The 27,787-nt window shown below is 53.2% G+C and overlaps 2 protein-coding genes across 4 annotated transcripts in view; both read left to right on the forward strand.

Annotated features, from left to right (window-relative positions):
- Positions 1–6,926, forward strand: part of PROM2 (prominin 2) — a 29,624-nt gene extending 22,698 nt beyond the window's left edge. Inside the window, exons 19-24 of the mRNA XM_074940057.1 lie at positions 1,585–1,665; positions 2,035–2,103; positions 3,487–3,576; positions 4,843–4,949; positions 6,187–6,273; positions 6,458–6,926. Of these exons, the coding sequence (XP_074796158.1) occupies positions 1,585–1,665; positions 2,035–2,103; positions 3,487–3,576; positions 4,843–4,949; positions 6,187–6,250 (411 nt within the window). The 3' untranslated portion in view covers positions 6,251–6,273; positions 6,458–6,926. The remainder of the gene's footprint in view (positions 1–1,584; positions 1,666–2,034; positions 2,104–3,486; positions 3,577–4,842; positions 4,950–6,186; positions 6,274–6,457) is intronic.
- Positions 6,927–16,196: 9,270 nt separating this feature from the next.
- LOC141978325 (calsenilin-like) overlaps positions 16,197–27,787 on the forward strand; it is a 79,924-nt gene continuing 68,333 nt past the window's right edge. The window contains exon 1 of one of the 3 annotated variants that reach the window (XM_074940347.1): positions 16,197–16,587. In XM_074940347.1, the coding sequence (XP_074796448.1) occupies positions 16,573–16,587 (15 nt within the window). In that variant the 5' untranslated portion in view covers positions 16,197–16,572. Of the gene's footprint in view, positions 16,588–22,497; positions 22,618–25,640; positions 25,746–27,787 lie in introns of those variants that run through there. The other 2 variants (XM_074940349.1, XM_074940350.1) reach the window with 2 other exon arrangements.

Consider the following 27,787-nt stretch of genomic DNA (forward strand, 5'->3'; position numbering starts at 1 on the left):
GGCCTTGGGGCTCCATTCCCAGCGGAGCCCAGGGACTTTACCACTGCTGTAGGGAGATGGGGAGCAAGCGGTGGCTTCATGGCCAGGAGCTCCCAACCCCCTGGCGCAAAGGTAAGGTGCCTTCAGAGGGGCAACCCAATAGCCTGGGTGTGTGCACGAAACACCCCACAGACGCTTTCACGGACATCATCCAGGGCCCGACCCTGACCTGCAGGGACCCCCCGCTCCTTTTCTTGGGGCGAGAGGGGAATTCAGTCCCCGGGGTCATTCATTCTCAGATGGCTTCTTGCATTGACTCCCACCCTGATCTGAAGGGACCCCGCTCTTGTGAGGTGACCCACCCTTGGTCAGGACACGCTCTTCCTCTCTGTGTGTCCCCTTCCCGTGAGTGTGTGTGTGGCTCCTTACTCTACGAACCTCCCTCAATCTGAGCCCTTGGAGAGAAGGACATTTGCCTTCTATTCTCTCTGTTCACCTAAGCTGGGTTTGCCCTCTACCCTGCTCCCCGCCCCGGCTGCCAGGGACCACCCCCTTCTGGGGAATGGAGAGACTTCAGTCCCCTTGAGTTGGGCTCCCAAGTCATTTAGGTACTTTAAAAAACCCCCTCCCTCAGGGACAAGGTGGGTGAGGTCACATGTGTTATTGGACCAATGTCTGTTGGTGAGAGAGACGAGCTTTCGAGCCACGCAGTCCTACCTGAGGAGGAGCTCCGTGTGGCTCAAAGGCTTGTCTCTCTCACCAACAGACGTCGGTCCAGTAAAAGATATCACCGGCCCCACTTTTTCTCTCTAATATCCAGGTACCAATAAGGCTACCATTACATTTCATCCCTCAGGGTTTATTCAGTCCTGGGCTACACCCACACATTGCTCCCCAGCCCTGACCTATCAATCAAGGCTCAGTAATAATAATCCTGCTGAGGTATATGAAGCCAGTCACACGCAAGGTCCATCCCGCCCAGACTCCCATCTCCGGCAGTGGCCAGCACCAGTTGCGTCAGTAGAAGGTGCAAGGAACCCAGCAGGGATGGGATAGCCTCATGGTCTCACCCTACCGGGGTCACCGCAATGACAGAAGAGTAAAGCGGATTCTCCATCCTGATGGCTGCTTGTCCGCAGCTCCTGTGTCGCTCAGAGGGTGGCTTGGGTCAGGGGGTATTTCATGGGGTTAACCCCCAGCAGCCACACGAGGAGCCAGTGGAGATTCCTGGCGCCATAGAAGAACCTAGATACATTCCTAGCTAAGTGTGATGTATCAGTCTGAGCTTGGTGTCAGAAGCCAGGAATTCCTGTGTCCTAGGTCCCACCCTACCCCCCGCCCCCCACTCCGTGCCTCAGTTTCCCCACCTGTTACATGAGGATAGTGACATTTACCTCTTTCTTGTGGCTGGTGTGAGGATCAGCGAGTTAATGCTCATGCTGCTGCATGAGAATCCTACCTCTCCATCCTTAATTAGAAACTCTGCTCCCAGAATTCCCCACCTCAGAGGTCAATCTCCCTCCCTCCCCATGATTCCTAGCACCATTCAGCTCTCCAGTGCCCTCTAAGGTGCCTCTCTCCTCCCCACCCCCTTTCTCCCACCAGCCCCTCTTGAAACGGACGATGGCTGAGATCGCCCTGGTCGAGACCGTGCTCCCGGGGCAGGCGCAGCGGCTCCTGAGACACGTGAGTGAGGAGGGGACCTTAGCCCTGCAGCATGCTGGCCTGGGGTGCAGCAATCAGCTGGAGGAAACCGCAGAGATGGCTGCATAGCAGCACTGAGACCCTGCGGGGGAGGGGGACGACTCCTGCTCCGTAAGCAGCTCCATGGGCCCTGCCTACGAACCCAATGCTTGCTAGGGCATCTGGGACTGCAAACCCAGAGAGGCAGCATGACCTACACTGGGGCAGATCCTAGGTAACTGGAGATCCAGCCAGCAAACCCAAAGCCTGTGTGAGCCTACTCTGGGCCAGGCTGCGCCCTGGGGCCCTGAATTCCTCACCAGCCCTTTGGGAGTCAATGTGTGTCCTTCAGGCTGCCTTCTGTTCCTGCAGGAGATCAGCTGCTTCACAAGGAAAGAACTGGGCTATTTCTCGCAGTACCTGAGCTGGGTGAGACGCACGGTAGGTGCCAACGTCCTCAGAGGAGCCCCGTTAGAGCAAGGGTTGCTGCTGTTGTGATTTATTTGTATTACCATTGCGGGTTGGAGCCCCAGTCCCAGACCAGGAGCACATTGCGTTAGGTGCTGTACAGACACAGAACAAAGTGGTGACAATCTAAGGCTGTATCTTCAAAACACTGCAGCTGCACTCAGTGTAGACACTTACTGCCGTGATGGGAGGCGTTCCCCAGTAATCCACGTCCCCGGGAGGCGGCAGCGAAGTCGGGGAAAGAATTCAATGCAGCCCTGCCGTAAGACAAGAGACAGCAGATGGAGGCAGGCAGCTGGGGTCTCAGCCTAACCGGTGTCAAGTTTCTTGTAGGCATCAAGGCAAAGGAGAGGTTGAAGGAGGCTAGTGAGTGAGTTTTGTGGATGAATCCAGGGAGCGCCTGCCCAGAGTGAGGGGCAGCGCGGGAGAAAGCAGGAAGGGGCTTGTTTGAAATGTAATGAGTGGGCAGTGGTGGGTGGGATCGTGGCCCATCGACCTTTCAATACTGAATGAGAGGTGATAGGACGGAGATAGGTCACAAAGGTCCTGGACAGTGAGGACAAGTATCTGATGTTCGGTACAATAGAGAAGGAGCCGACAAAGAGCATTATGGTCGAAGTGACAGGCTTGGAGAATGATCTCCCCGAAGGCATTCTTATTTTGAAGCCCCCTCCAATGCTACAGGGCAGCATGTAACCGAGTGGGGCGGTTATGCAAGTACGCCATGGGATGTTCTTGTGGTTAAAGGGCTGGCCTGCAGCGTGGGTTCGATTCCTGGCATGGTCTCCCTGTGTGACCGTGAACAAGCTGCTTGTTGTCGCTCTGTGCCTCGGTTTCCCCTGATTTGAAATAGAGATAACAATCCCGACCTCTTTCCCAGTACTTTTTAGCCATAGGTCTCAAAGCATTTTACAAATGACGTCCGTGTCTTTGCCCCCCATTACAGCAGGGGAAACCGAGGCACGGGGAACAAAATGACTTGCCTAAGATCACTCAGCACAGTAGTGGCAGAGATGGAAATTGTGTCCCACTCCAGTGCCCTCTCCACTGATTCCCCACAGAACACCTTCCACCATGGGGATGGACCTCCAGGTCCTTGTGGGGTGCTCGGAGATTAGGGTGATGGATGCCAACTGTGAACCTGAGTGAGCCCTGTCAAGGGCTTGGCTCCCATTGTCACGGCCAGCGCAACATCTGCCATGCCCAGCTCTGCGGAGAACCGAGCCCCGAGAGTGCATCAGAGCTGGCCGGCAAAGACCAGCTGGTTGGGTATTTGAGCACAACTGGGTTGGTGACTGTGTCATCCTCCACCCACATCACTGCCTGGATAACTCGCTGTCTCCTCTTTTGTTCTAGCTGACTGAGGACGTGGCTTCCTGCCAGCCCCTCGCCACGGCGCTGGATAACGGCCGGGTGATCCTGTGCGACCGCATCGCCGAGCCCTGGGTAAGGACAGCGGGACCTGCCACTCCCTGCTGCTGCCTTGGGCTTAGACCCCATTCCACCCTGCCCCGAGGAATCTGTTCCTGGCCAGGGTTGAGTGGGCATGAAATTGGGGCCATAAAATTGGGGCCTCACTGTGCAAGGGGCTGCACAGATACATAGTAAGACAGTCCCTGTCCCTAGAGCTCACAGTCTAAATAGACATGGGATGGGAGGGGAGACTGAGGCACAGACAGTGGGTTGCCCAAGGTCACTGACAGATTGAGGGAGAGCACCCGGGTCTCCCGACACCTAATCCAGCGCCCGATCCACTAGGCCATGCTGCTTCCACCAAAGGGATGTGAATGGAACAGGAAATGAGATGCAGCCCGGGGGCCAGCGCGGTCCTTGCTGCGACTATCTCGGTCCTGGCATAAGCCAGATCCGCTCCTGTTGATGTCAGGGGACGGGGGCGCCACCCTGACTGACCTCTCACACCGTGTCCTCCACAGCTGTTAGTAATTGAAATCAGCCCCTCCACCCCACCCTGTCTCCTGTAACCCCATCTCCCTCTATCTCATTGCCCAGTCGTGGTGCTGCCAGAGCCAATAGATGCAGAGAGGGGATAAATGAGGCTGTCTAATCTTGTCTGAGCAGCCTAAGTTGCCCAGGGGAAGATGCAGCCTTTGCTGAGATAGGCCAGTGCCAGACGAAAGCAGCCAGCCTGGGGGTGTCTATGTACCGCGCAGGGTGCTCTCCTCAGCAGAGTGGGGAGAAGGGCTTCCAAAGATTCATTTGAATGGCAGGATTTCCAGGTTCCCTGATCTGGCAGCAGGAGGGGGACCGTCTACGGACGGACCTAGGAAACGATAAATATTGGCATGCACTGGCTACTGTGTGTGTGCGAGCACATGCATGCCACTGCCCTCTGCTGGATGGTCTCCGAGCTGTTCCACTGTGTGTCATAGGCTCCCTACTACCAGCCAGTGAATCCCTCTGAGTTAGGAGTTAGGACCCCACAGGGCATGCCTCTTGCAGCCCCTCTATGGAGTAAGGTGGCGACTGCAGGCCAGAAGCTAATGGCATCGGGGCAGTGACCAAACTTCCATTGACTTCATCAGGCCCAGAAATTGTCCCTTGAGCAAAGGGTTAGAGGCTCTCTGTCCAACCTGCTTCCATCTGTATCCAGAGTAACCGAGGGGCTGGTTCCCCCCCGGGGTGGGGTTTCGCTCTCTCCCCCCCATGCCCCGCCCAATGGAGCCGATCAGGGTGTTTGTTGTGTCCTTCCAGAACGCCTTCTGGTTCAGCCTGGGCTGTTGCACCTTATTCCTCATCCCCAGCATCATCTTCGCCATCAAACTTACCAAGCACTTCCGCCCCATCAGGAACCGGCTAATGTAAGTGGCAGGCGCTGTGGGTGCTGGGCCCTGTGCTCCGCCCGTGTCCTCCCCATGCCAGGACAGCAAGGGACCCACAGGAAGGGGGAACGCACCGAACAGCAGCTGGCAGGTGTTGTTCCCAGCTGGAGGAGACGTACGGGCACAGCTGGGAATCACACCTCCTGGCTGCTGCTCCTAGAGGGACCGCATTTGAGCTACCCCTGTAAATGCCCCATCAATAGGCCCAGCATTGGCAACCCTGGGCACATGCCCAGCTAGGGTCCTCCGGCGTCTCTCCATGTAGATGTTCGGCAGGAGCCCAGCAGCACCTCGATACAGAGGGGTATTTACCTATAGGCTGGATGGACTGAGGCCAAGGGCCACAATCAGGGGTCGAGGAAGCGAAGAGGGAGATGGATAAAGTTCCATTTGCTTTTGATCCAGTCCTGTGCCTTACAGGCATACTGGATGGATCTCTGATCCCTGCAATCCTGTGTCCAGTAAGCCCATTGGACAGATCCATCTTATCCCTTGGATCGTGTCCCCCTTTGTGCGCTCCTTGAATCCTTGGACACAGAATCATGGTTCTTGTGCATACACAGAGCTTTACCTGTTTGCAGAATGCTGTGACAGCGCCTGATGCAGCCTGCAGGGGGCACGAGTGCAGGGCACTTATTTCCGGTTCTTAGGTGCAGCCACATCTGGAGTGTTGGCCCAGGAAAGCAGAAAGGGTTAACCCCCCAACACTCCACCCGACTGCCCTCGAGGGCTCCCCCTCAAACATGCCTGGAGCCCGTAGGCCCTCGTCCCCGTACACGTAGGGTGAACACCACCCCTGTGCACTGGACCTGCGTGTGGTCCACGCACCATTGCACACAGGGGTTAGTTAAGTGCTGCAAGGCTCTGTCAGCTCTTCTGCCCAGGGCTCAGTTCCCTGAGAGGACGGGATAGATCCAGGAATTGCGGTGCATAATTCAGAGGCAGATTAAGGACAAACGGGTAACTACCGTCCTGAACCACAGCCTGCCCCAGGCCTATCCAAGCTCAGCTCACTGAATTCTCCCATGCCCCTTGTTACTGTACGTTCTTATGGCCCCTGAAGTCCTCTACAAAGAGAAGGTCATTTTACCCACTAGAGTAATGCTGCCTCCTCTGGGGCAGAGCCTGGCAGCTGTTTATCTGGCTGCAAGGTGACAACAGAGATAATACTGGCTTCTCCCTTAAGCTCCCTCCTTTTCTTCCCCACCACCTGCAGCTCTACTGCCTCAGAGGAGACCTATCCCTTCCACATCCCCCGCGTTACAGCTCTCAAGCTATAGGAAGAGGTCTCTGGCATCTCCAGGTAAGGGGGAAACTAATTAATCTGGGCACTCCAATCTCTGTGGTGGAGGACTCCTGAATCTGAGAGTCCTGGGGCTCCCCAGGAGTCCTGGAACTCCAGACCACTGGTCCCAGGCAAGCTCTAGGTGGGCTTTTGGACCTTGATGTCACCTGGGGATGGACGTTCTTGGACCTCTCTTTTGCAGGTCCTCTTCAGAGCTCCTGGACCCCTGAACCAAGGTTTCTCTTGGGGATCCTCAGTGCCATGGGACTCTTTGTGGATACCAAGCTGTCATGTTGCAAATATTTCTGGAGGTCGCCCACCCCGCTGAGTCGAAGCTGCCCCTGAGTTCTCCCATAGGTTTCCATCACAGGTGTTCTGGGGGGTCCAGTCTGTTCATATCTCCCCAGGTAACTGCTCAGGAGTCCTTTCACTTGTAGGTCTCCTGGGGAAAGTGCCTGGATTCCTCCCAATGCCAGAACCGCCCCCATCAGAGACACTTCCCTTCCACTCTGCCTCGCCCTCCCCATGTTACTTCTGAGCTGCTGGAAGAGACTCCTGCAATGACTCCCGCGTTGGATATCCCACCCCTCAGCTCTTTCTCCCAAGCACCCCCCTCTGCTGACCCCCACTCCCTGCAGCGCCAGCATGGCAAGGCAGAAGGGAAAATTCCTGCCGCATAGCAGCACCCCTCCAGGGTTTGACATCTCCAGCCATCCCAAAGGGGAGCCATTAAAACCCACCCGATACCCATGTTACCTCCTGGGTTAATTCATGTCTGCGGCTTCCTCCCAGCTTCAGGCTGCTTTATGGTTCCAGCGAGTTTTTCTTAGGATCTGAGAGGGAGCCTGCATGGCTCTCATCTTCCTCCCTGGTCTTCTGCAAACACACACGCACTGGGCTGTAATGCTAAATCCACCATGCACAATCCCTGCCCGTGTATCCCACAGGCAGCACTGCCAGAATGCAGGGCTCTCACTCGTTCAGGTTATTGGCAGTTAAGAGGATGCATATACGACCTGATGACTGGTCAGGGCTCATCCCCTTAGAGATGAGCCTGGACCAGATCCCCAGAGCCAAACACTCCCCAGTGCTGCCAAAGCCCAGATCTGGATCTGAACCCGGCACCCTAGTCATTGTCTCGCTAATGGACCACACACAAACCTCCGCTCCACAGATCCAACCAGATGGGGCAAGGGGGGATGTGAAATCCAGATCTCAGTTTTGCAGCTTGGGCTCATCTCTGCTTCCCAGGTCAGGGCTCTCGCCGGGACTCTTGCTTCTATGTCTGCTGTCCCCGGCTGGCTCTGGAGCGCCAGGCTCACAGAACGTCCTGTCACTGCTGCTTGGGTGAAAACCTACCTGGGTCTTTGGAGACTTCTCCAGGTGGTGCAGGGTCCCTGCTGCCAGAGGAGAGGACACGGGTCTAAATTCGACCCCAGCTGGGAGATTGCCCCTTCTGTCCCCAACTCTTGGCACCGAAAGGAAACTGGTCTGACTCTCTCTGGGGTGAAGATGGGTCCTTATGCTTCTCTGGACTTCTTTCTGCCAAAGGGCAGGCTACCACTGTCCTGTTGTATTTTAACCCATCCTAGAAAGCCTCAGCATTGGGATTTAGGGTACAAAGGGGTGTCAGTGCTGGAGGATGCTGATGCCATTAAAGCACTGGCCCCTTTTCTGTGGCTTGCTTGCTGCTTTGTACATCCATTCTGGCTCTATGTTCTGGAGGGGAGGGATAGGTGAGGGGCGGTGGTGGTTGGGGTAAATCCTCTAAATTTTCTCAAAACACAGTGGGTTCCTAAGGCGTCCGCCCTCATGGATCCATGTCAGAGGGCCAGGCTGGAGAGGAAGGGACTGGGGAGAGACTACAAATGTCCTGCTCTGGTATAGGCTCTGTGTGTGATCTTGAGCAACTCACTTAACCTCTCAGCGTATGTCTTCACTGCACAGTTAGCCCAGGATCTGTGACATTACCCAGGGTACAATCTGGATCCCTCAGTTCTCCACCCTTTTACACTGCTTTGCTGTGAGAGCTACCACCCCTGGTCTGCCCACACACAGCCTCCAGCATGTAAGTTACTCCTAATCATAGTGTCTGAGCGCTACGGGCAGCCACTCATGAATTACACTGAGGAGCAACACTAGCAAATTCCCAGTCCTGGCCTTTCCCGCAGAAATGTGTGTCTTGTACTGCCCAGCTCCCCCCTGGACAATACAAGCTCATATAAAGTCCATCATTTCATTAATAGAAAATGATATGCACAAATTCTGTTCTCCCAAATGGAGTTTCCCAAACACTGGTTTAGATAAAACAATAAAACAAATTTATTAACTACAGAGATAGAGTTTAAGTGACTACAAGTAAGGAGGCATAAAAGTCAGAACTGGTTACAAGAAAATAAAAATAAAATGCAACTAATGCCAACTTAATGAGCTAAGTGAATTCAAAGCAAAGTCTCTCTCCCCCCATGTTCCAACAGTCTCACTGGCTGAATTTCTTTCAGTCAGGCTCTCTCCCCCAGTCCAGTGTTGCTTCCTTGTTCTTCAGATGTTGTTGATGCTATGGGTAGAGAGAAAGGGGGAGATAATTTGGGATATCTTCTCTCCCTTCTTATAATGCTTTCTCTTCTTTGAGAATCACCTCCGGCTGAGGTTGAGGAGACAGAAAGTCTGTGTAGACGGGAACCCCAAGCTGTTTCTATGTCAAGATGTTGCTCTTTCACCCACACCCTCTTTCCTGCCAAAGAATGATCACTTAACCAAGTGATGGTCCATTTGATTTCTGGCCAAGGTGTCGGCTAGCCTTTTGTCTCTGAGGAACTGGTTTGTGACGGCTTGCCAGACCTGGGACATGCCTTAGTAATATCACACAGTAGAGTCTTACAATTTTACATACACTCGCCACACATATTTTACTAGGACAATAATAATCAGCAAATTATGAGTTTTCAGCCTCACAAAATGTATCACAGTCTTGCAAAAGGGGTGAACATAGGGGTTCAGATGGTCACAGGATCTTATCTGGGTTTTAGCCCAAACTCCCTACTGTGCACACAGTACCTCTGACTCGGGTTTGGAGGTGCTTTAAGTCCAGGCTAGCCGATCCAGTTTTGAGCATGGGTTAGAGCTCTGGCTGGAATCCATAACCACTCCGCAACGAGGAAGCAGGCAAAACTCACTTGAGTGCTTCCAATCCTCCAGCGCCCTTCCCAGAATTGTCCCCAATGAACCGACAAATTCCCCCACAATTGACTGGGGGAGAAAATCCTCGGGTGTCTCAGCACAAAGAAGCCTGGGACACACCTCCACTCCCAGCACAGCCACCATCAAGGCAAACCTGATCGGCAGCCCCCCATGGCCCCTGATTGGGCCAAGCATGCCCTTTAACCACGGAGGGTGCTCCAGGAAGCTGTCTGTGCAACCTGGCAGTACCCTGCCCTTGTTCCCTGCTTCGGAGCCCAGCTCTGTTCCTTGGCTTGACTCTTGATCCCTGACTCCAGCTGCGATCTCTGACTAGCCTCCCGATTCCTAACTCTGGTTCAGACCTTTGGCTTGACTCCCGGTTTCTGGCCCTGGCTCCTGCTCCAGCCACCAGGCCTGGCTCCTGCTCTTACCGTTCTGACTCCTGGTCCTACCCGCTAGGCCGGACCGCCCATGTCCCGGTTGTGCCAACACTGATGTTTGGGAGGTGCTCGGATACTACAGGAATAGAGGCTGCAGAAGGGATGGGGGACCAAGTATTACCACTGATGTCTGCAGGCTTTGCATCAGTGCAAAGAGCATTGGCCCATTGGAGTTCAGCGCTTAAATACCTTTGAGGACCTAGGCCTTTGTCTTTGGTAATAGACACCCCCCCACACCCTGTCTTGTTCCTACTCTCCTGGGACAGTGACTCTCGCTAACGTCCCGCGGCTCTAACCTCTGACTGCCCCTGATGGGCTGGTGCAGGGAGAAGGCAGCACCTTGGCCCCGAGGACTCCCCGGTTGCCGCGATGCTTCAGGAAAGCCAAAGGGCTCCAGGAGCGTGGCAGGGATCTTCCCCTCCAAGAGCGTTGCTGGGCGGTTGTGTCTGTACAGTGGGGGCGGGCTGGGGAGAAGCTGCTCTCTTTCTGACATCCCTCAAGTCAGCCGTGCAGGGGGAAGCTAACTGGAGAGAGCCGCTGACAGCCCCAGTTACCAGGGAAAGCACTCTGCTAAGGAGACCCTCATGTCAACACTTCCCCAGCCCGTCCGCCCAGCGAGGGCCCCTCCAGCCAGCTCCTCTGCCTGAGCAGAGAGGCTCATCCCAGCAGTGAAAGGGGCTCATTAGCAGCCACAGCGCTCCCCATTTGTGCTTCTTCCAAACCCTCCACAGATGCTGATAGCTTCAGCCCTCCCATCCCCTGAGAGGGAGCTGCATTGCACATCTGGGGAAACTGAGGCACGGAGCAGTGACAGTCCAAGGTCACACAGTGAGTCTTTAAGCCACGCTGCCTCAGACATGTAGGTGCATGCCCACACACGCACAAACATGCGCAAACATGCATTGACACACACACACGCTAGCTGGCACACATTCACACACGGATACACGCACACACACTTGTGAGCGCACGGACGCATGAACACATGCGCACACTGATTCAAACACGCACGTGTAAACTGACCCAGCAGTACACACGTCCTTGCTGATACACGGGCGCGCACACACACTGACACACGCCCACACCCCACATACACTGGCCTAGAACCTCTGACAGACCCCTTCAGGGATCTGTCTCTTTCACACCCTTTTCCAACGCTTCCACGGCAGGCCACGTACATTCTCATTGGATTGAACTGGATCTCAGAGTAAGCACCGCACCCGGCTGTCAGGCTGGCTCAGTGCTGTGGGGCTGGAACTGACGGTCCCAGGAAATCTGTGTAATTCAAACCCGTGGCTCAGCTAGCCTTAAGCCATTCCCTCCAGGACATACATTTCCTCTGCCGCCTCTTGGTGGGTCAGGCATTCCTTCTGGGCTGTGTGCTCTGGAATCATTCTGGTTGCCGCTGTGCTCAGAGGCAGCAGGGGCTATGAAAAAGCAGAGCCTGGTGAAATTTTTTCAGCCAAAAAAGGCTCCTAACCAGCGGAGGATGGAGGGTCTGGGACAGGCTCCCAAGAGGAGCAGAAGATGGAGCGTGATAAGTTTATGAACCGGACGATGACAGGGCTGGCTGAAATAGTAGGGCACTGGAGTTGATCATCCAGTTGATCCCTTCTGATCCTACATCCCATGACTCGCTTGCTCTGTGTAGCGATGAAGCCCCTCCAGTCCAGTGTCTGGATATTGCACGGTGATTAAGAGCAAATGCATTTAAAACAGAAAAGGGGCAGATAATGCTGGCTAGCACTAGGGGCTTTGCGGGGTTTACGTGCGCACCAGAGGGGGGCGCTGTGCCACGTGCTGCAGCACAAAGGACAAATTGGAGCTGGCTTCAGGAGGAGAAGGAGGGGGGGAGTGAGGAAGGTTCAGGCAGAGATTAAAAAGCGAGAGTGGGTTTTAACCAGTGCTGCTGAGATTAAGGTGGATTAGGGAGAGTTGGGTTGCAAGGGGTGGGAAGCATTTCTGTCTTCCCCGCCCCCGCACGCCGTTCGAGGGGGGTGGGCAGCGGCAGTTTCCACTGCAGATGTCCAGCCCGTCAGGCAAGCGGCCAGTGAGTGTCCTGCAGTTAGGGTCAAATCAGAAGAGGTGCTGAGCGTGCTGGGTAAAGCTCCCCGCTGGGCAGAGGGCCAGCCTGAGGCCTAGGCTGGCCCTCTGCATGGCGGGGGTGGAATGTCACCCCAAATGATGCTGCCAGGGGCCTCAGCAGAGGCTTGAACCTTTTCAAACCCTGCCCCTGGAGTCCCATTTAGCCAAAGACCGGAGCTCTCTGGATACGGATGCTGGGCTCCCGCAGTCGGGGGGGTGAGGTTGTAAATCAGGAGATGTGGGTTCTCATCCTGCCCCTGCCATTAGCTTGCTGAGTGGGGGGGGGGGAGAAGCCATTTGCTCTCTTGCTGTGCCTCAGTTTCCCCATGTGGAAAATGGCCCTGTGCCCTGTCTTTGTACGGTGCTGTGAGAGCTGAATGGTGGGCAGTATTAAGAACAGGCACCTCAGGTAGCAGAGAGCTGCTGTGGTGCTTTGTACAAATGGAGAGACTGGACCTGAATGTGGGGTCATTGACACCAGGGTAGAAATCCAGTGAAGCCAAGAGCCTTCACTGGTGTGACTGAGGTCAGACTCTGCCCCCTCTGGCCCATTTCAGGTCTGCTGGCTTCCAGTTGCCCTCAATGAGCTTTAACTGCCAGAGCCTTGGAAGTCTGAGCCAGTCCCTCACTTGGTGTAAATCTACTGCCCACGGTGCCAATTTATATCTGCTAAGGATCTGGTCCCAGGCCCCCCATGGCTCGCTAGTGACATTCAGTTTCACACACAGCGTTAGCGTTGCCCACAAATGAAAAAATGTGGGTTTTTTGGTAAAGTTAAAAGGATTTTCCCATTTGATCCTGAGGCTAGTTGCAGGACTCAACCCAGACAAGATGAAACATTAGAATAACTTTTTCTGCCCTGTTCTTGCATTGCCCTTCCATCTGGGCTCCGAAAAGCCAAAATCCCACTGCAGAATTTATTCACTGCAGTTGGAGCAAGGAGCTCCAGAAATCAGGTGTGAATATGAGATGGGCCGATGCTTCCCTTGGCATCTCTGGTCCCTGTTTGCAGTCTCAGGGGATACAGAGAAGGAGCCCAGGGTCTCTGATGCTTTCCCGAGCAGAACCCAAATTTGCAAACTTTTCACTCATCCAGTCGGGGAGCAGACACAGTTACCGTGTGACCCAACTGACCAAACTCCTGAGTCTTTGCGCGTTGCCTGTCTCTTACTCTTCTGAAATGGCCTTTCTGTCGACAAAGCCCCTGTGAAATGCAAACTCCGCACCCCTCCTGGGTCCCTGCCGAGCTGTCTGCTTCCATTGGCCTTGGCTGTGGGCCCTTCAGCGCATTGTATTTCTTGTCAGGAGAGACTAAGCCAAACCAGCACCCCAAACTCAGCATTTCAGGGGGCTCACGTCCAAATCCCCATCTCTGTTCGGAGCTGGACCGAACACAGCCCATCTTCAGCTCAGATGGGGCCAAAGTCTTACGAGTCGCTGAGATTTCCACTTGGTGGGGCTGTCGTGATCACAGGCTGACCTGCGCTTTAGAGTTTTTTGGTCTCTCTCAAGGGCACCCTGTGGGTGGCAGACCTGACTTCTTTCACCTCTCTCAAAGATGGAACTGTGCGGGTCAAGCACTCTGAATCTCTGGGCAGCAGCCTTTTCTATTTCTCACCCGTACAAACATGACGGGCCCAACTGGGTTCAGCCCCTGCAAACCTCATCGTCCAGGCTTTGCAGTGACACAGATACCGCATCGTCTCAGCAAATCAGGCAGAGCACAGGTCGAAAGCTAAACAGGCCTATTTGCTTATTGCCACTTAATCTTCCCTTGCAAGCTCCCTTCTGCCCAATTACGCCCATCTCGCCACTGCAGCCTCTGTGTCTTTCTGTGCATCTCTCAGGCAACCTCTGTGCTCCAGCTGGGAGGTTGCTTCCCAGCCCGGGTAGAGACTAAAAATAGCCGCGTGGCCATGGTGGCTCAGGCCGGCTGCCCGAGGACGTACCCGGGGGCTCAGGCCCGGTTGGACTGGGGCGGCTGGCCCATGCTCCTGCAGCCACACGGCTAGTTTTAGCATGCTCGAGCAGAGCTAGCGCCTCCGTCCACCTGCCCTGGGAAACATGCTCCCAGCTGCAGTGTAGACACCCCCTCTGAGGTTTTCAAAGCCCCTTTGATCCCCGGTTTGGCCTGGAAAGGATAAACTCCGCCTGCCTAGTGGGCACCAGGTTGGGACCATTTCCCACTTAATACCTTCCCCGGTGTTTCCCCTTGATATTGCCTATGGTAGTCCCTTCTCGCTGTTTCGATTCCTGTCCGTTTCCTCCCTTTGATTTGACTCTCTGCAGCCAGGCAGGATAACATCACGCTGGCAAACTGAAGTGCCTGTGTGTATAAGAAATACACACGACGCCTGCCTTCTCCTCTGGGGCCCAGGCTCTCCTGGGGGATCTGAACTGGGATGTGGATCCAAACCCTGGGTTAGCCTCAAAAAACCCAAACTCAGCCCCCCGCCTCACCCTCCTCCCAGTCCAGGTGGGGAAGTAACTGCCCTGGACCAACTCTAGTGGTGGCTATTGTTATTTATTTCTCCACGATGCTCCAGGCTGTCCATGGCTGCCCACAGACATAGAGAAGGACAAAGCCCCCGCCATAATGAGCCGACAGCCTAAGGACTTGGTCCCTGAAGGGCTTTCAGCTCCCACTAAAGTCAATGGGTACTGAGAGTACTCAGAAAAGATGCCCAGCACGTTTCAGGATCAGTTCTTAAATTAGGGCCCGATCCCGCAGCCCTTACTCAAATGAGCAGCTGAATTGTGGGACAGGACATTGCAGAATTTGGCCTGGAGAACAGAAAGGACTCACAGCTAGTCGATGCAGCACAGGGCTGGGAGTGAGGACACCTGGTTTGTTTTCCTACTACTGACCGACTGCATGGCTTTGGGGAAGTCGCTTGGCCTTCCTGTGCGTCAGTTTCCCCCTCTAAACAATAGTTAAAACAGTCATGCCTTTGTACGGTGCTTTGAGACCCTCATATGCATAGCCCGATAGAAGGGCTCAGTGAAACAGCTGTACGGCTTGGATGTTCTTCAAAGGAAGCTGACTTCTATCGCTGCAGCCAGGGTGTTCCGGCTTGTTTATTGGAATCAAGCCTTTGATGTCAGCATGAAACGGTGCTGCACAGAATTTCGACGGGAACCTTGTTTGGAAAGCAGCAGACTGCACCCGCCCCAGTGTCTAATGGCGCATGAAGTTGGCTCCTCTGTTTACAACGTTTGCTCTTGAGATTCTACCCAGTTCATGTTGTTGTTCATTATAATTAAGGCTTCGGTGAAGCCAGTGTGAATCTGCCGTTATCCAGGAATCCCGCCCTGGGAGTCTTTTTGTTCCAAGGCAGAAAACAGGGATCGGTTCCTTAGGCGAATTTTTGAAAGTGGATTAAAATAAGGATCTGTTTTTAGGGCTTTCTTCTAGCACAGAGCACAGGGAACTGCGTCCAGGGCTCTCCTAAGACGCAACAGACAAGAGATCTCTTCTGACACAGTAACAAGGGAAACGCCTCCAGGGATCTCCTTTGTTGCAGCCCAGAGATCTGTTTGTGGGAATCTCCTGTGACAAAGCACAGGGATCTATTTGCAGGGGTGAGTTAGGGCAGCGTGCATGCAGCCACCCAAAGCACAGGGATCTGTTTGCAGGCATCTCCTGTGATGCCAAGCTCTTTCAGAGGAAAGATTAGGGCAGTGGGCTAGTACTTGGGAGACCCATATTCAACTCCCTGTTCTGCCATAGACTTCCTGTGGGACTTTTTCACTATGAGGGTGGTGAAACACTGGAATGTGTTACCTAGGGAGGTGGTGGAATCTCCTTCCCTAGAAGTTCTTAAGGTCAGGCTTGACAAAGCCCTGGCTGGGATGATTTAGTTGGGGATCGGTCCTGCTTTGAGCAAGGGGTTGGACTAGATGACCTCCTGAGGTCCCTTCCAACCCTGATATTCTATGGTTCTATGATTCTATGACTCTGTGCCTCAGGTCCCCACCTGTACAATGGGGCTAACAGCACTGCCTTGCTCAACAGGTGTGTTGTGTGGATAAAACAACAACGGGGGGCCAGATAAGCACCTAAAATAGACTTGCTGGGATCTCCTGGGCCCCAGAGCCCAGGTCTTTCTCCCTCCAGTGCCTGGAAGTGGAGAACTTCCCCTTTAAGTTTTTCTGTGGATGCTAGGAAGCGGCTAGTTCCAGTCCCGTTTTTAAAGGGATTTTTATTTTAGGCTAATTGGCTTCCTTAAAAAAGAGAGAGTGAGAGGGAAGGGAGATGCTATGGGTTCTGTTTCCATGGAAACTAGCAGCCGTAGGCTGGCCGTGTTGCATGTCACAGAGAGGGAATAATGGCCCAAAAGGTAAACTTGGCATAGGGATGGTTCCTTTGTCGGGGATGTTTGAACAAAGACAAAAGCAGCTGCCAGGATCTCTCTGTCCCTATTTGCATCTTGTATGTGGCACGGCAAGAGGAACCAGATGGGAATAACTGTAGATCCGCAGCCAGCATCAGCAACGCTTTGAACTGCCACGGCTGACTCTGGATCTGCCCGTCACCTACCCTGGGCTGTCCAGTGACTCCCGCCTCCGCTGCACATTGACTGACAGTCATCCATCAGTCCCCCATAAGAAGATGTTTGAAGACAGGGTAAGTAAAAATAAGATCCTGCCCCGGGTTTGGCAGGCTGAGATCAGGAGCAAATGTCGACACGAGGCGGGCTAACTGTCCCAAATGACGCACCAGCATTGCACGGCCGAGACTGGCATCTGGGCACCAGCGGGGCACAAAGTCACTCTTTAACACTTCCCGTAGGCGGCACTGAAGAGCACTGAGAATGGCAATAAAGGGGCAGGTCAGGCGTCGGGTGGTTGTGACCCTCTCTTTGAGCATGCGAGCAGCTCCCCGGCCTACTTCTAAGGCATCTCTGCCCATGAACCTGAATCTAATACCCTGGACCAATTTCCAAGCTCCTTTACCCAGATGCTGCATGGTCCTTACTACTCAGGCAAACCTCCCACTGCCAGTCACTGAGCGTTTTGCCTGGATACAGCCGGCTGAACAATGGGAATGGTGGCTGGTGAATATCTTTGTGATTAGCTGCAGCAAATCAGCTGTGCTGGCAGCTGCAGTGGCTAGAGTGCTGGATTGAGACGCAGATTGAGGTGGCTCTGCCATTCGCCTGCCAGGTGACCTTGGGCAAGCCACTTAGCCACTCCGTGCCTCGGTTTCCCCTTCAGTAAAAAGGGGACAATGATACCAACCTCCTTTGTAAAGCGCTTTGAGAGCTACTGATGAAGAGTGCTATATAAGTGAGATATTGGGGTTTTTTGTTGTGTGTGAGTATCTGGGCAAATGGTCTATTCATTGCTGATCTGGAAACTTTCATATATTGACAACAAAAATTCTCACGAGAAAGGGTGTCATTCACTCTCTTCCGGTTTGAAAAGTTTCAGTCATCTAGTTAGGGAGCAGAGAGGGTTGCCATGTAGCAACTGGTTGCAAACATCCTCTAGGTAAAAGCCTGTTTGTGAGGACTATTTGGTGGATGCAAAATGATACTGGATTTATTCACAGGAATCCTGATCCATCTGAGAATGGTTCTTGACCAGAAAAACAGGGCTTAAGTCATCCGATAATTTAGTCACAGGGAATAATAAAACCCAGCTGTAGAGCTGAGTAAAGATCTTAGGTATGACATTTGTTTGCATCATCTGGGATGAGCAGATACTGAGCATATCTACTTATCAGATCAGCACCTGGACCTGAAATTGCTACGGACCACCTGGCTTTTCTGTCTGATTGTTCCTTATCTTTCATCCCCTTTATGTTAAAGTTTTCAGCCCCAATTCACTTAAGCACGTGCTTCATTTTCAGTCCCACTGAGGTCAACAGGCCCATTCACATACTTAAAGTTAAGTGCTTGGCTGAATTAAGGCCTTGGATGCTAAGACAGTTCAAAAGTGCCAGCCTGACGAGGAGAAAATAGCTAAGAGAAGGAGAAAAAGACCAAATGCAAGGTTAGAGCTGATTGAAAAATAGGAATGAAAATAGTTTGGGGCATTTGAACTGAAATTCTTTCCCGAAGAAATTAGAAATTTCAATGGAAATTTGCAAACTTGAAAAATTTCAATCAGATAGTTGAAAAAATTGGGGGGAATCGTGAAAATGTGCTTGAATTTTTTCCCTCTTTTCTTTTTTCGATCAAAGTTTGGCTCAATTCAACTAGTTCTGTTAAGTTTAAATAAATGAATCATGAGGAAGAACGCTTTCTTCCACTCATAGGAGAGGCTGCCTGTAAGTATCCGCAGCAAGGCCATTTTACTGTCCTCCTTCCAGCCTTCCTCTGCGGTGATACTTATGCCATGGCTGCGATACACTGGGGGCTGAACTGAGGACCTCTAGCACTAAAAGCACGAGTTACTATGGCTTAAGCTAAAGAGAGCAATGCTCTACAGTTTGCTAGTGATTAGGCAGTGGGTGTGTTGTGACCATTACTTATCACACTGGGCATTGTCGTTTCCTTGTTTCCTTGTGCTCCCCGTGTCTAGTCAACTGTTGCCTGTCTTGCACTCAGATGGGCAGCTTTTCAGACCAGATCTTTGTTGTGTGTCTATACACCACCCTGCACAACAGGGCCCTGCTTTCTAGACCCCCAAGCCAGTGCAAATTATTAATTTCAGATCTTGGTTAGTGCGCAACCAAACTGTCTTATCCTTATGAGTGTGGCCCTCGATTGAGACTTGAGACGACTGCGTTCTGGTCCCAGATCTGCCATAGGACCTTAGCAAATCATTTCTTCTCTTCCTGCCTCCATTTCCCCCTTGGTGAAATGGAGCTAGTAAACACTTTGAGGTTCTTGCTGTAAACTCTTTGAGATCCTTGCTGTTACTGTCAGACCAAGTTGCTTTGCTATTAATGCAAACTGTGTTCAATTTCTTATTATAATCTCTCTCTCCAGAACAGAGGGCTAAAGATTCACTTCCTAGCCCCACTGCACTGACCCGGGACTCCTTTCTTATGGATACACTTCCCCACGCCTGCTCCACCAACAGACACCTACGCAGATCACAAACAGCTGGTACTTGCTGTCAGAGAGGGAGCCTCAGAAGCAATTATAGCTCTCAGTCCAAATAAATACAATAGGGTTGCCAGCTCTGTGTTGCCAGATCCCAGTGAGCTCATATATTTTCATCATGTAACACTGAGAACATAAGGAAGAGGAGGTGTCTTTATCCATCTCATAGCACTTGCAGGCAAAGTAGGAAGGGCTGGATTTTGAAAACCCTGGTGCTTCGGTGCCCAAATGCCATTGTAAATTTGGCTCTGAGTGCTTCTAAAGGCTTTCAGAGATGCATGCATTTAGGATCACAACTGGTCAGGGAGTTTGTTCTTCTACAGTCAGGCCAGATTGGAGCCCCCTATAAGAGAAATACTTGCATGATCTGATATTAAACTGACACAACGTCATCACTTTGCATCCACAAATGCCACCCTACAAATTGGATTAGGTCTGGAATGGAGGCAGGGATAGCCCCCAGTTCTCTTGATTTTGTAGTCCACATATTACACCACACTTGAGTCCATTGACTGTCTCTCTAGAGTTCTTCGATTGTAAACTCTCTCTCTCTCTGTGTCTGGATTTTCTGTCTCATGGGAAATTCCGCAGTTTTGATTTTTTACAAAACCAAACATTTTCCAAAGAGCAAAGATCTTACGGTTTGACTTTTGTTTTCACCGCTCTACAATGAGTGGAATCCTATGTGGTGCTGAGCCTCTATTGTACTCATCAGATCAGCCCATGGACCTGACCTTGCTACAGACCCCTTGGCTTTTCTATTGGATTGTTCGTTTATCCCCCTGGGGTTAAAGTTTTCAGACCCAATTCACTTAAGCACATGCTTAATTTTCAGTCCCACGGAAGTCAACAGGCCCATTCGGGGGGGGAGGATTCATTGCCTGTCCTTTTATTGAGATAAAATCTAACCATTGCGTTCCAATTTTGAGCTTTTTAAGAACGATTTTATGATAAAAAAAAACAGTGAATTTCATTTTGAAATTACTTTTTGAGCTATTCCATTCCAGAAAGGTGGAAACAAGCCATTGGGATGTTATCAAAAGGCTTCCTTTCCTTTTTCTCTACGTGAATTTTGATCAAAAAGCAACGTGTTTTGGGAGACGTTTCGATGTGGGTGAAACCGACAACGACAGCCTGGTTCAAAGCCAAAAGGCTGAGATGAAGCAACCAAGAGGGTCAGCTCCACAGCTGGTGTGAATTGATGTACATGGAGCTTCGCTGATTAACACCAGCTGAGCATGTGGCCCACAAAACCCTCTCATGCCTGCCTCTGAGGAGTTACAAGTGGATGTGAAGGGAAAATGAACACTCTCGTCTTAAGGGTTGTAATATTTTGGTCTCGCAACCAGTAAACACGGGCCCTCAGTGGCTCTTAATGTTCTTTTTGGGCCCAGACGCCATTGTTTGCATGAAAGAGCAAAGGTGCTATTAGGAGCTGTTTACCCAGTGCAAACAAGGGCCCGGAGCGGAGGGGATGGGTGGGTTAATGAGGGAGGTGGTGCCAAGCAGCATGCAGTCGGCAGAACAAAAGATTCCCCAGGCTGTTTTTTGAACACTGGTATTTTGTGCCTTTGCTGACTGCTCGGTTCGGCCTGCCAAGTCTTATATTTCCAGTCCCAGGAGGCGCTCGGTGAATTGCACCCACCACATAAAAGATCTCGGCATCTTTATTGTTAACTGCATCACAGACGCACCTGCAGGCCCCGTCATGCTCGGCTCTGTACAGACACATTGTGAGAGAGTGGTCATGCCCTGAAGAGTTCTCAATGGACAATACAGACATGGGGGGCGGGTAGAGAAGGAGGTTTGTTAGCCCCTCTTTTACAGTGCAGAACAGAGCCACAGAGTGATGAAGTGACATGCCCAAGATCATGCAGCAGGTCAGTGGCAGAGCTGGGAATTTAGCCCAGGGCTCCCAAGTCCCCAGCTGGTGGACAAACTACAAGCTGCCATTAATCTATAGCAGCAAATGAGGAAAAAACCCCTCCTCCAGTGCTCACAACTGAAGCCTTACTCCAGCCATAATGGGCCAACATTTGGTGGATTTGGCCAAATGTAGGATTTGGTCAATTGTGCCTCGTGCATTCTCTGAAGATGCTGCTCCTGAGTTCCCATCACCTCCAACCTGGGAGCTCAGACTCCTCCTGGTCCATCAGCATCCAAACCTCTCTCCTCATCTCAGGCTCTGAAGGAAGGGGCACCTGTCCTGGTCCCCTCACAGGAAGGGCCCCTGCCTTCATGGAAGGTGCTGCTTCTCCTGCCCACAGAGGGAAAGAAGTGAGTATCATGAATCCTGAAGGAATGAGCCATGCGCTCGGCCACCATGCCCATCCCATGAGGGGGTAAGGATCTGAGTACCATCGCTCCACTGAGAGGAAAGGCCTTCGCCTGATGGCCAGGTACCCTGAAGGGAGTGTCTGCTCCAAAGCCAACCCTGCCTCCCCAAAGTGTCCACCCTGGACAGGGTGCTGGAACAATTGTGCTGAGAGCCATTGAACCAACTGTAAACCCTGTGTATGATGGAAATTACTTCAAGCCGGGGGTGCTCCAGCACCCCCCATACCCCTAGTTCCAGCACCTCTGACCCTGTATGCCACCCCCTTTGCCTTAGGACAGACTGTCCACTGGCTCCCCACGTGCATAAGGGCGGGAGAGGCAGCCAGCACAGGGGCCATGCTCCATGCTCTGGGTGTGCATTCTGCAGAGCCATGAGGCATGGAAAGGGGGAAGGGCGACCCAGGAGCCTGGCAGAAGGAGGGGAGCAGTTGAAAGTGGGGTGGGGGTGGAGGTAAGAGCACTGTGACACATGGGATGGAAGGGATAAGGAGGTGAACTAGAGATGGGAGCGAGTGAAAGGGTTAAGGAGAGTGCCTGTGAATTATACAGCCTGAGATAAGCAGTCTATCTATCCCATACACATCTATTCTATCCCCGTACACATCTCAGCCATCCCCGTATACATCGATCTATCCCCGTATACATCCACCTATCTCCATACATATCTTTCTATGCATCTCCATAGACACCTGTCTATCCATCCATCCCCATATACATCTATCCATCCCTAGAGACACCTATCTATCCATCCATCCCCATATACATCGATCTATCCCCATATACATTTATCTTTCCTCATATACACCAATCTATCTCCATACACATCAATCTATCCATCCACCCATCCCCATACACATCTATCTAACCCATACACATCTATCCCTACCTGGCTCCATGCACATCTCTCCTTCCCCGTGGCTACATCCCTCTGTCTCGCCCTCCCCATACACGCCTCTCTCCACCCCCATCTGTCTCTCCATCCCCACGGCTCTCTCCCTCCCTCCCCATCCACACCTCCCCTGCCCCGGGCACCCATGTCTCTCCATCCTCCCGCTCTCCCTGGCTCCGGACTCTGCAGTGCGGGCTGGTGGAGACGGGGGGCGGGTTTGGGAGGGCCGGGCACGGGAGGGTTAAGGGGCTGGCTCGGCGCTGGGCGGGGGCTGAGCGCTGGCCCGGAGTCCCGGCGCTGAGTCCCGCGGGCGGCGGGGCCGGAGGCGGCTCGGAGCGGCGATCCCCGGGCAGGCTCCCGCGAGCGAGCCATGCAGGTAGCGGGGCGCGCCCGGCACCGGGCATGGCCCGGCCGGGGAAGGGGGGACGCGCGGGCACCGTGGACACTTGCCCGTCGGGGGCGTCCGGGCAGGGGAAGTTGGGTGGGGGGCCGGGGGAGAGGCTGGGTGCAGGGGAGGGGTCCCCTGCCCCTGCCCCTGCCCCTGCCCCATGCCCACTGGCGGTGCCCAGGGCGGGGGTCTGCGGAGAGACCCCGGGAAGAGCGTGCCCCTAGAGGCTGCCTTGAGAGCGCCCTGGGGGACAGGGGTGTGGGGGGCAGGGCCACCCCCTCCCTCGCTGTGGGGGGAAGCACTGAAACCCTGCCATGGGGCTGGATCCTAGAGGGGCAGGAGGGGACAGGAGTCCAGGGGGGGACGCCCAGGACACTGACCAGGGACAGGATCCCAGGGAGTCTCCGACTCCCAGTCTGTCCCATTGCCTCAGCCCCCTCTCCTACCTCCATCCCGCTGCCCACCCCAGCCCCTTCCCTTTTCCCCTCCTGACCCGCTGGGCTTTGACCCTCCCACCTTATCCCCCGCCCTGCTCCCTTGTTCCATTCTCCCCCTTCACCCTCCCACCAGCACCGATCACTTGCCCCTCTTTCCCTCACCCATGCTCTGAGGTTCCCCTTTCCACCCACTCCTCTCCTTTACTCTGACCCCCTCCTGTTCTCCTTCCACCCCATGGACCTGCCCAGGCTCCCTGCAAATCTCGGATCCCCCTCCCTCCATCCCTCTGCTCTCTCTCCAATTCCTATTCCCTTTCTTCCCCGTCCTTACACACACACCCCATTCCCTCTAGCTGATGGCGGGGCAGCCCTGGGTCCCGATCCCTCTAATTACCTCCCAGAACAGGTGCAGCCTGGATATTTCCCCATCAGCACCTCTTAACTCTGGAGAGAGCCCTGTAGGGAGCGGAGAGGAGATGGGTCTCCAGGGCCTGGTCATCCCTTGGCTACTGAGACTTTCCAGTGGGTAGGGGGAACCAATCAGTACCCATAGGGTGACCAGATGTCCCGCTTTTATAGGGACAGTCCTGTTTTTGGGGACCTTTTCTTATATGAGCACCGATTACCCCACACCCACGTCCCGTTTTTTCACAGTTGCTTTCTGGTCACCCTAAGTACCTGAGTTGTGGTCTTTGTGCTGTATATACCCTCCCCCAAGGAACTGGGCTCACAGCCCCCACCCCCACCCCCTCAAGCTGATTGAAAAATTTTCATCAAAACATTGGGGGGAGGGCCCACAAAATGGCTTTTCACCCCAAATCATGTTTCACCCCTTCCACCTTATTTTATGTAGGTCACCGAGCAGCCATTGAATGCCCGTCAGTCACTGCTGACCTGGGCTGGGTATGAACTGGTGACCTAACAAGATCGGACGATACTGGGCAATGGATTGTTAGCCACTGAGCCCTTCTCCCGGGGAGATGCCCAGCTTAACTGCTTGTGGTCTCGCTCATGCTTTGCTATGGTGCTGAAAGCTACTAGGTCCCATCGGCACTAGCCGGTCATACTAGCTGATAGGTACTGGCGTAGAAGAGGATGCTTTGCAGACAACCGGTGTCATTTTCCTAGGTGTCCTAGCTCCTTCCAGTGTGGTCCCCTGTGCCCTATGCTTTGCTGATGAGCCTGCAAGAAAGAGGAGATATATATATTTAAAGCATTAATATTAAGATGCTGGGCAGCCCCCTGGGAAATAGGAATGTTTGGGGGCATGGAGCGCCGTCCTGGGGTGTGTGTCACTTGAAGGCCTACAGGTCAGCTGACCCTCATGTTGCACTATTAAAAGACAGCATCTAGGCACTTTTCCAGCTTAGCTGGAGGGTCCTGGTTCTGTTTGTGCCACCTGGAGCCTCGCAGCTGGCTGAGACGTTGGTCTCTTACTTGCAGATGGGCTTGTTCCCCCGCGGGGAGGGAAGCGGCTCCTGAGCTGGGAGCTTTGCCAGTGGAGTTAAAGCTCTCTGCAGCCCGGCACTGTGTGGTTTGCAAGTGATCAGTCTTGCTCGATCCCCCTATATTTGCCAAGTGCTGCTGTAACCACCCCAGCCCCATTTCTAGACAGAGGGCAGCCTCCTGGGGTGGTTGTTGGGTTTGAATGGGTGCTCCTCTTTTTTACCACCCTCCTGGTACTGATCTTCATGCTCCCCCTCCTGCTTCCCCCCCTCTGCTCTGGGTTACCCCCTCTTCCACTTGCCCTGCCAAGTTCTTATATCCCCCTCCCCCCCCCCCCAGTATCTGACTCTACCTTACCTTTCACTTTCTAGTCAATTTCTCTCCTTTAAATCCTATTCCCCCTCACACGCCCTTTATCCCACCCTGTCCTTTTTCTCCTTTACTCTGACATCCCTTGACTTGTTCGCCTCCTGCCTCAGATCCTGCAGCCCAGTCTGTCTTAGCTCAGCAACCCCCCGTTCCTGCAGAACCCTTTGTCCCTTCTCCCCCTGACTTTCTACTCTTGCTCCATTTCACACTGCTTAGTGATAACTACTGAGGGGGGAACTAACCTGGTTCCTGGTGACTTAAAGTGCAGGTTCCACCCTGTAAAAACCGTGCTACAAAAATAGCACGTTGGAACTCCCACGGCCTCTGCCCCTGAGTGTGTATCCATCAGATCTGCTGGCTCATGTGATTTAGGGGGTGATTACACTCTGGCTGAGGTGTAATCCCCAGCACGGGTAGATATTTACATGCTCGCTGTGCCCCACTAGTGCCTAAAAATAGCCGTGTGCCTGAGGCAAAACTTGGTAGAACTGTTAACTACGCTCCCAAATGAAGAGCCACACTGAGCTGTCCCACTCCAAGGCAGGACGGTAACTGAGGGCAGATCTTTACTACCAGAGACCTTTTGCAAAGGTCTTGACTTCCCGATCCCAGGTTGATCTAACAGGGCTAGCAAAAGAGGACTGAGGAGGAGGGGTGTGGACCTGGAATAGGGTTTGAAGCATGGGTTCAAGTGCCCTAAAATCCAACAGGCTGATTTTGTGGGACTTCTTCCAGGTGTGGACTGCATCCAAGCTAGCTGTGGAAAACAGGCCCATTTTGGATCTGACCCAGCGCTGGAGGATCTGAATATCCCAAATCTAGTGGCGGGGGATGGTGGATTTAGGATTCCAGTTCAGATGAATGGTAACCTTTATAACAACCCACACTTGGAGGCCGATGGTGCAATTGCACTGCAAAACCCTGGTGCTCAGAGCTCTGCAGTCTGGTTCTAGAAAGGAGCTCTGAGTGGTTCTCGAGAATAAATCCCAGACAGCGAATGGGGTCGCATACCTGCAGCTGAAGGCAGAATGTTGCACCCAGGTGCTAATGCAAAGCCCCTGTGTGCCATTTCCAACCTCCGTGCTTGCTTTTGATGTCCCAGCTGGGCTCCTCCAGATCGCTTTTAATTTTAGCTCCTGTAATTGCTTTGTAAATTGAGTAAACAGCTCCCATTCCCACCTCCCCTTGCCCCATTCCCTCTCCTGCCCTAATAATACGCTGGATAGCTGCACGCTGCTGGAGATTTTATGAGCTGTTTAGACATGAAGCAAGCAGGGGCAGCCTGGCATGGTAGGTAGGCAGTGCCACATCAGCAGGGTGCCTGCTCCAATGAGCAACAGTCCATGGGCACAAGCTGATGCAGCAGGATGCAAAACTGGAGTGATGGGGGAGTGTTAGGGGCAGAATGCAGGATGGGACGGATGGTTTCAGGGGTGGCTTGAGATGTTGTTGTGGAGGTGGAAGAAAGCCAGGAGTGATGGCCAAGTGGAGGGGACAGGCTGGGTAGATGATCTAAGTCAGGGAATTGCAGATGGGGGTTGTTGCAGAGAGGCCTTGCAAGTGCAGAGAAGCTTGGACAGCCTGTGGAAGAAGGGAAACCAGAGCCCTTTGTCCTGGGCAGCGAGAGGCCATAGGCAGCATTGTGGTGGCAATGCTAGAAGTGAGTTCCGGCCCAGTGCAGCCCGTACGAATCCTCCCTCTACCCAGCCGCGCATCCCTGCCCCTTCCTTGGGAAGCAGCGCGTGCTACTTGCTCTCTGCAGGCTCTGGGGGGCTGAAATCTCGCGAAGCCTTCCCCAGCCAACGGGATTCACTGAAGCCAGACAAGGAGATGCAGAACCTCTTCTCCCTAGCCTCTGTTTGCCAGAAGCTGGGAATGGGTGACAGGGGATGGATCACTTGATGATTCCCTGGTCTGTTCGTTGCCTCTGGGGCACCCAGCATTGGCCACTGTCGGAAGGCAGGGTACTGGGCTAGATGGACCTTTGGTCTGACCCAGGATGGCCGTTCTCATGTTTTTATGATCTGTTCTCCCCCTTCCCTTAGCAACGAGCTTGGAGTCTTGCCCCCGGGCCTCACTGCTGCCCTTTCTGTTGTCTGTGCCATGAAACTCTGGATGTTCTGAGGTTCCAAACCAAATTGCTACTTCAAGGGAAGGAGATGGGCTGCGGGCAAGGCTCCATGAGCATTTGAGGGGAGTGTCGAGAGCTTGGAGCGGCACCCCCTGGTATACACGAGAGCCAGTGATGTAGTTCATGGTGTTACAAAGCCAGCCCTACCGAGTACTGGACAAAAAGTTGAGTGTTGAATGCCTCCAGAGACCGTGAGTTCAGGACCACCCTTGGCAGCTTGTTCCATTGACTAGCTAGGGTCTCCCTTGTATCTAACAGGTGAAAGCATGGTGAATTGTATTCCCAGTTGCTAGCCTCCATTAGGTCCAGCCCCAAATCCCCTGTGTATTTCTTTCTCCCTCACTGGTGTTTGCAATTGCGCCCCATTTAGCATTTCCCATGGGGTCTGAGAAGCAGGACCAGTCCTGGGGAAGGAAGAAAGCCGAAAGGACACAGGCTCAAGGCAGCTCAGATGATAAACTGGGGAGGGGAAGTCAGCTGTTTGTATGGGAGCCAGTGTTGCCTAGCAAACACAGCATGGGCTAGGAGACAGGACTCCTGGGTTCAGTTCCTTGCTTCAGAAGAGAGTTTCTGCATGGTTAGGATAGGAGAGCAGGGAGCGAGGACTCCCGGGTTCTTGTCACAACTCTGCCACTGATCTGCAGGGTGAGTTTTGTCACTGAAGTTCTGTGCCTCGGTTTCCCCATCTGTATAATGAGGAGAATACCCAGCTTGCAGGAGAGCTGGAAGTTATTAACTAGTTAATGTCCCCAAAGCCCTGGGAGATTCTGTGCCA

This window comes from Natator depressus, chromosome 26, assembly GCF_965152275.1.
Source record: "Natator depressus isolate rNatDep1 chromosome 26, rNatDep2.hap1, whole genome shotgun sequence".
Classification (NCBI taxonomy): domain Eukaryota; kingdom Metazoa; phylum Chordata; order Testudines; family Cheloniidae; genus Natator; species Natator depressus.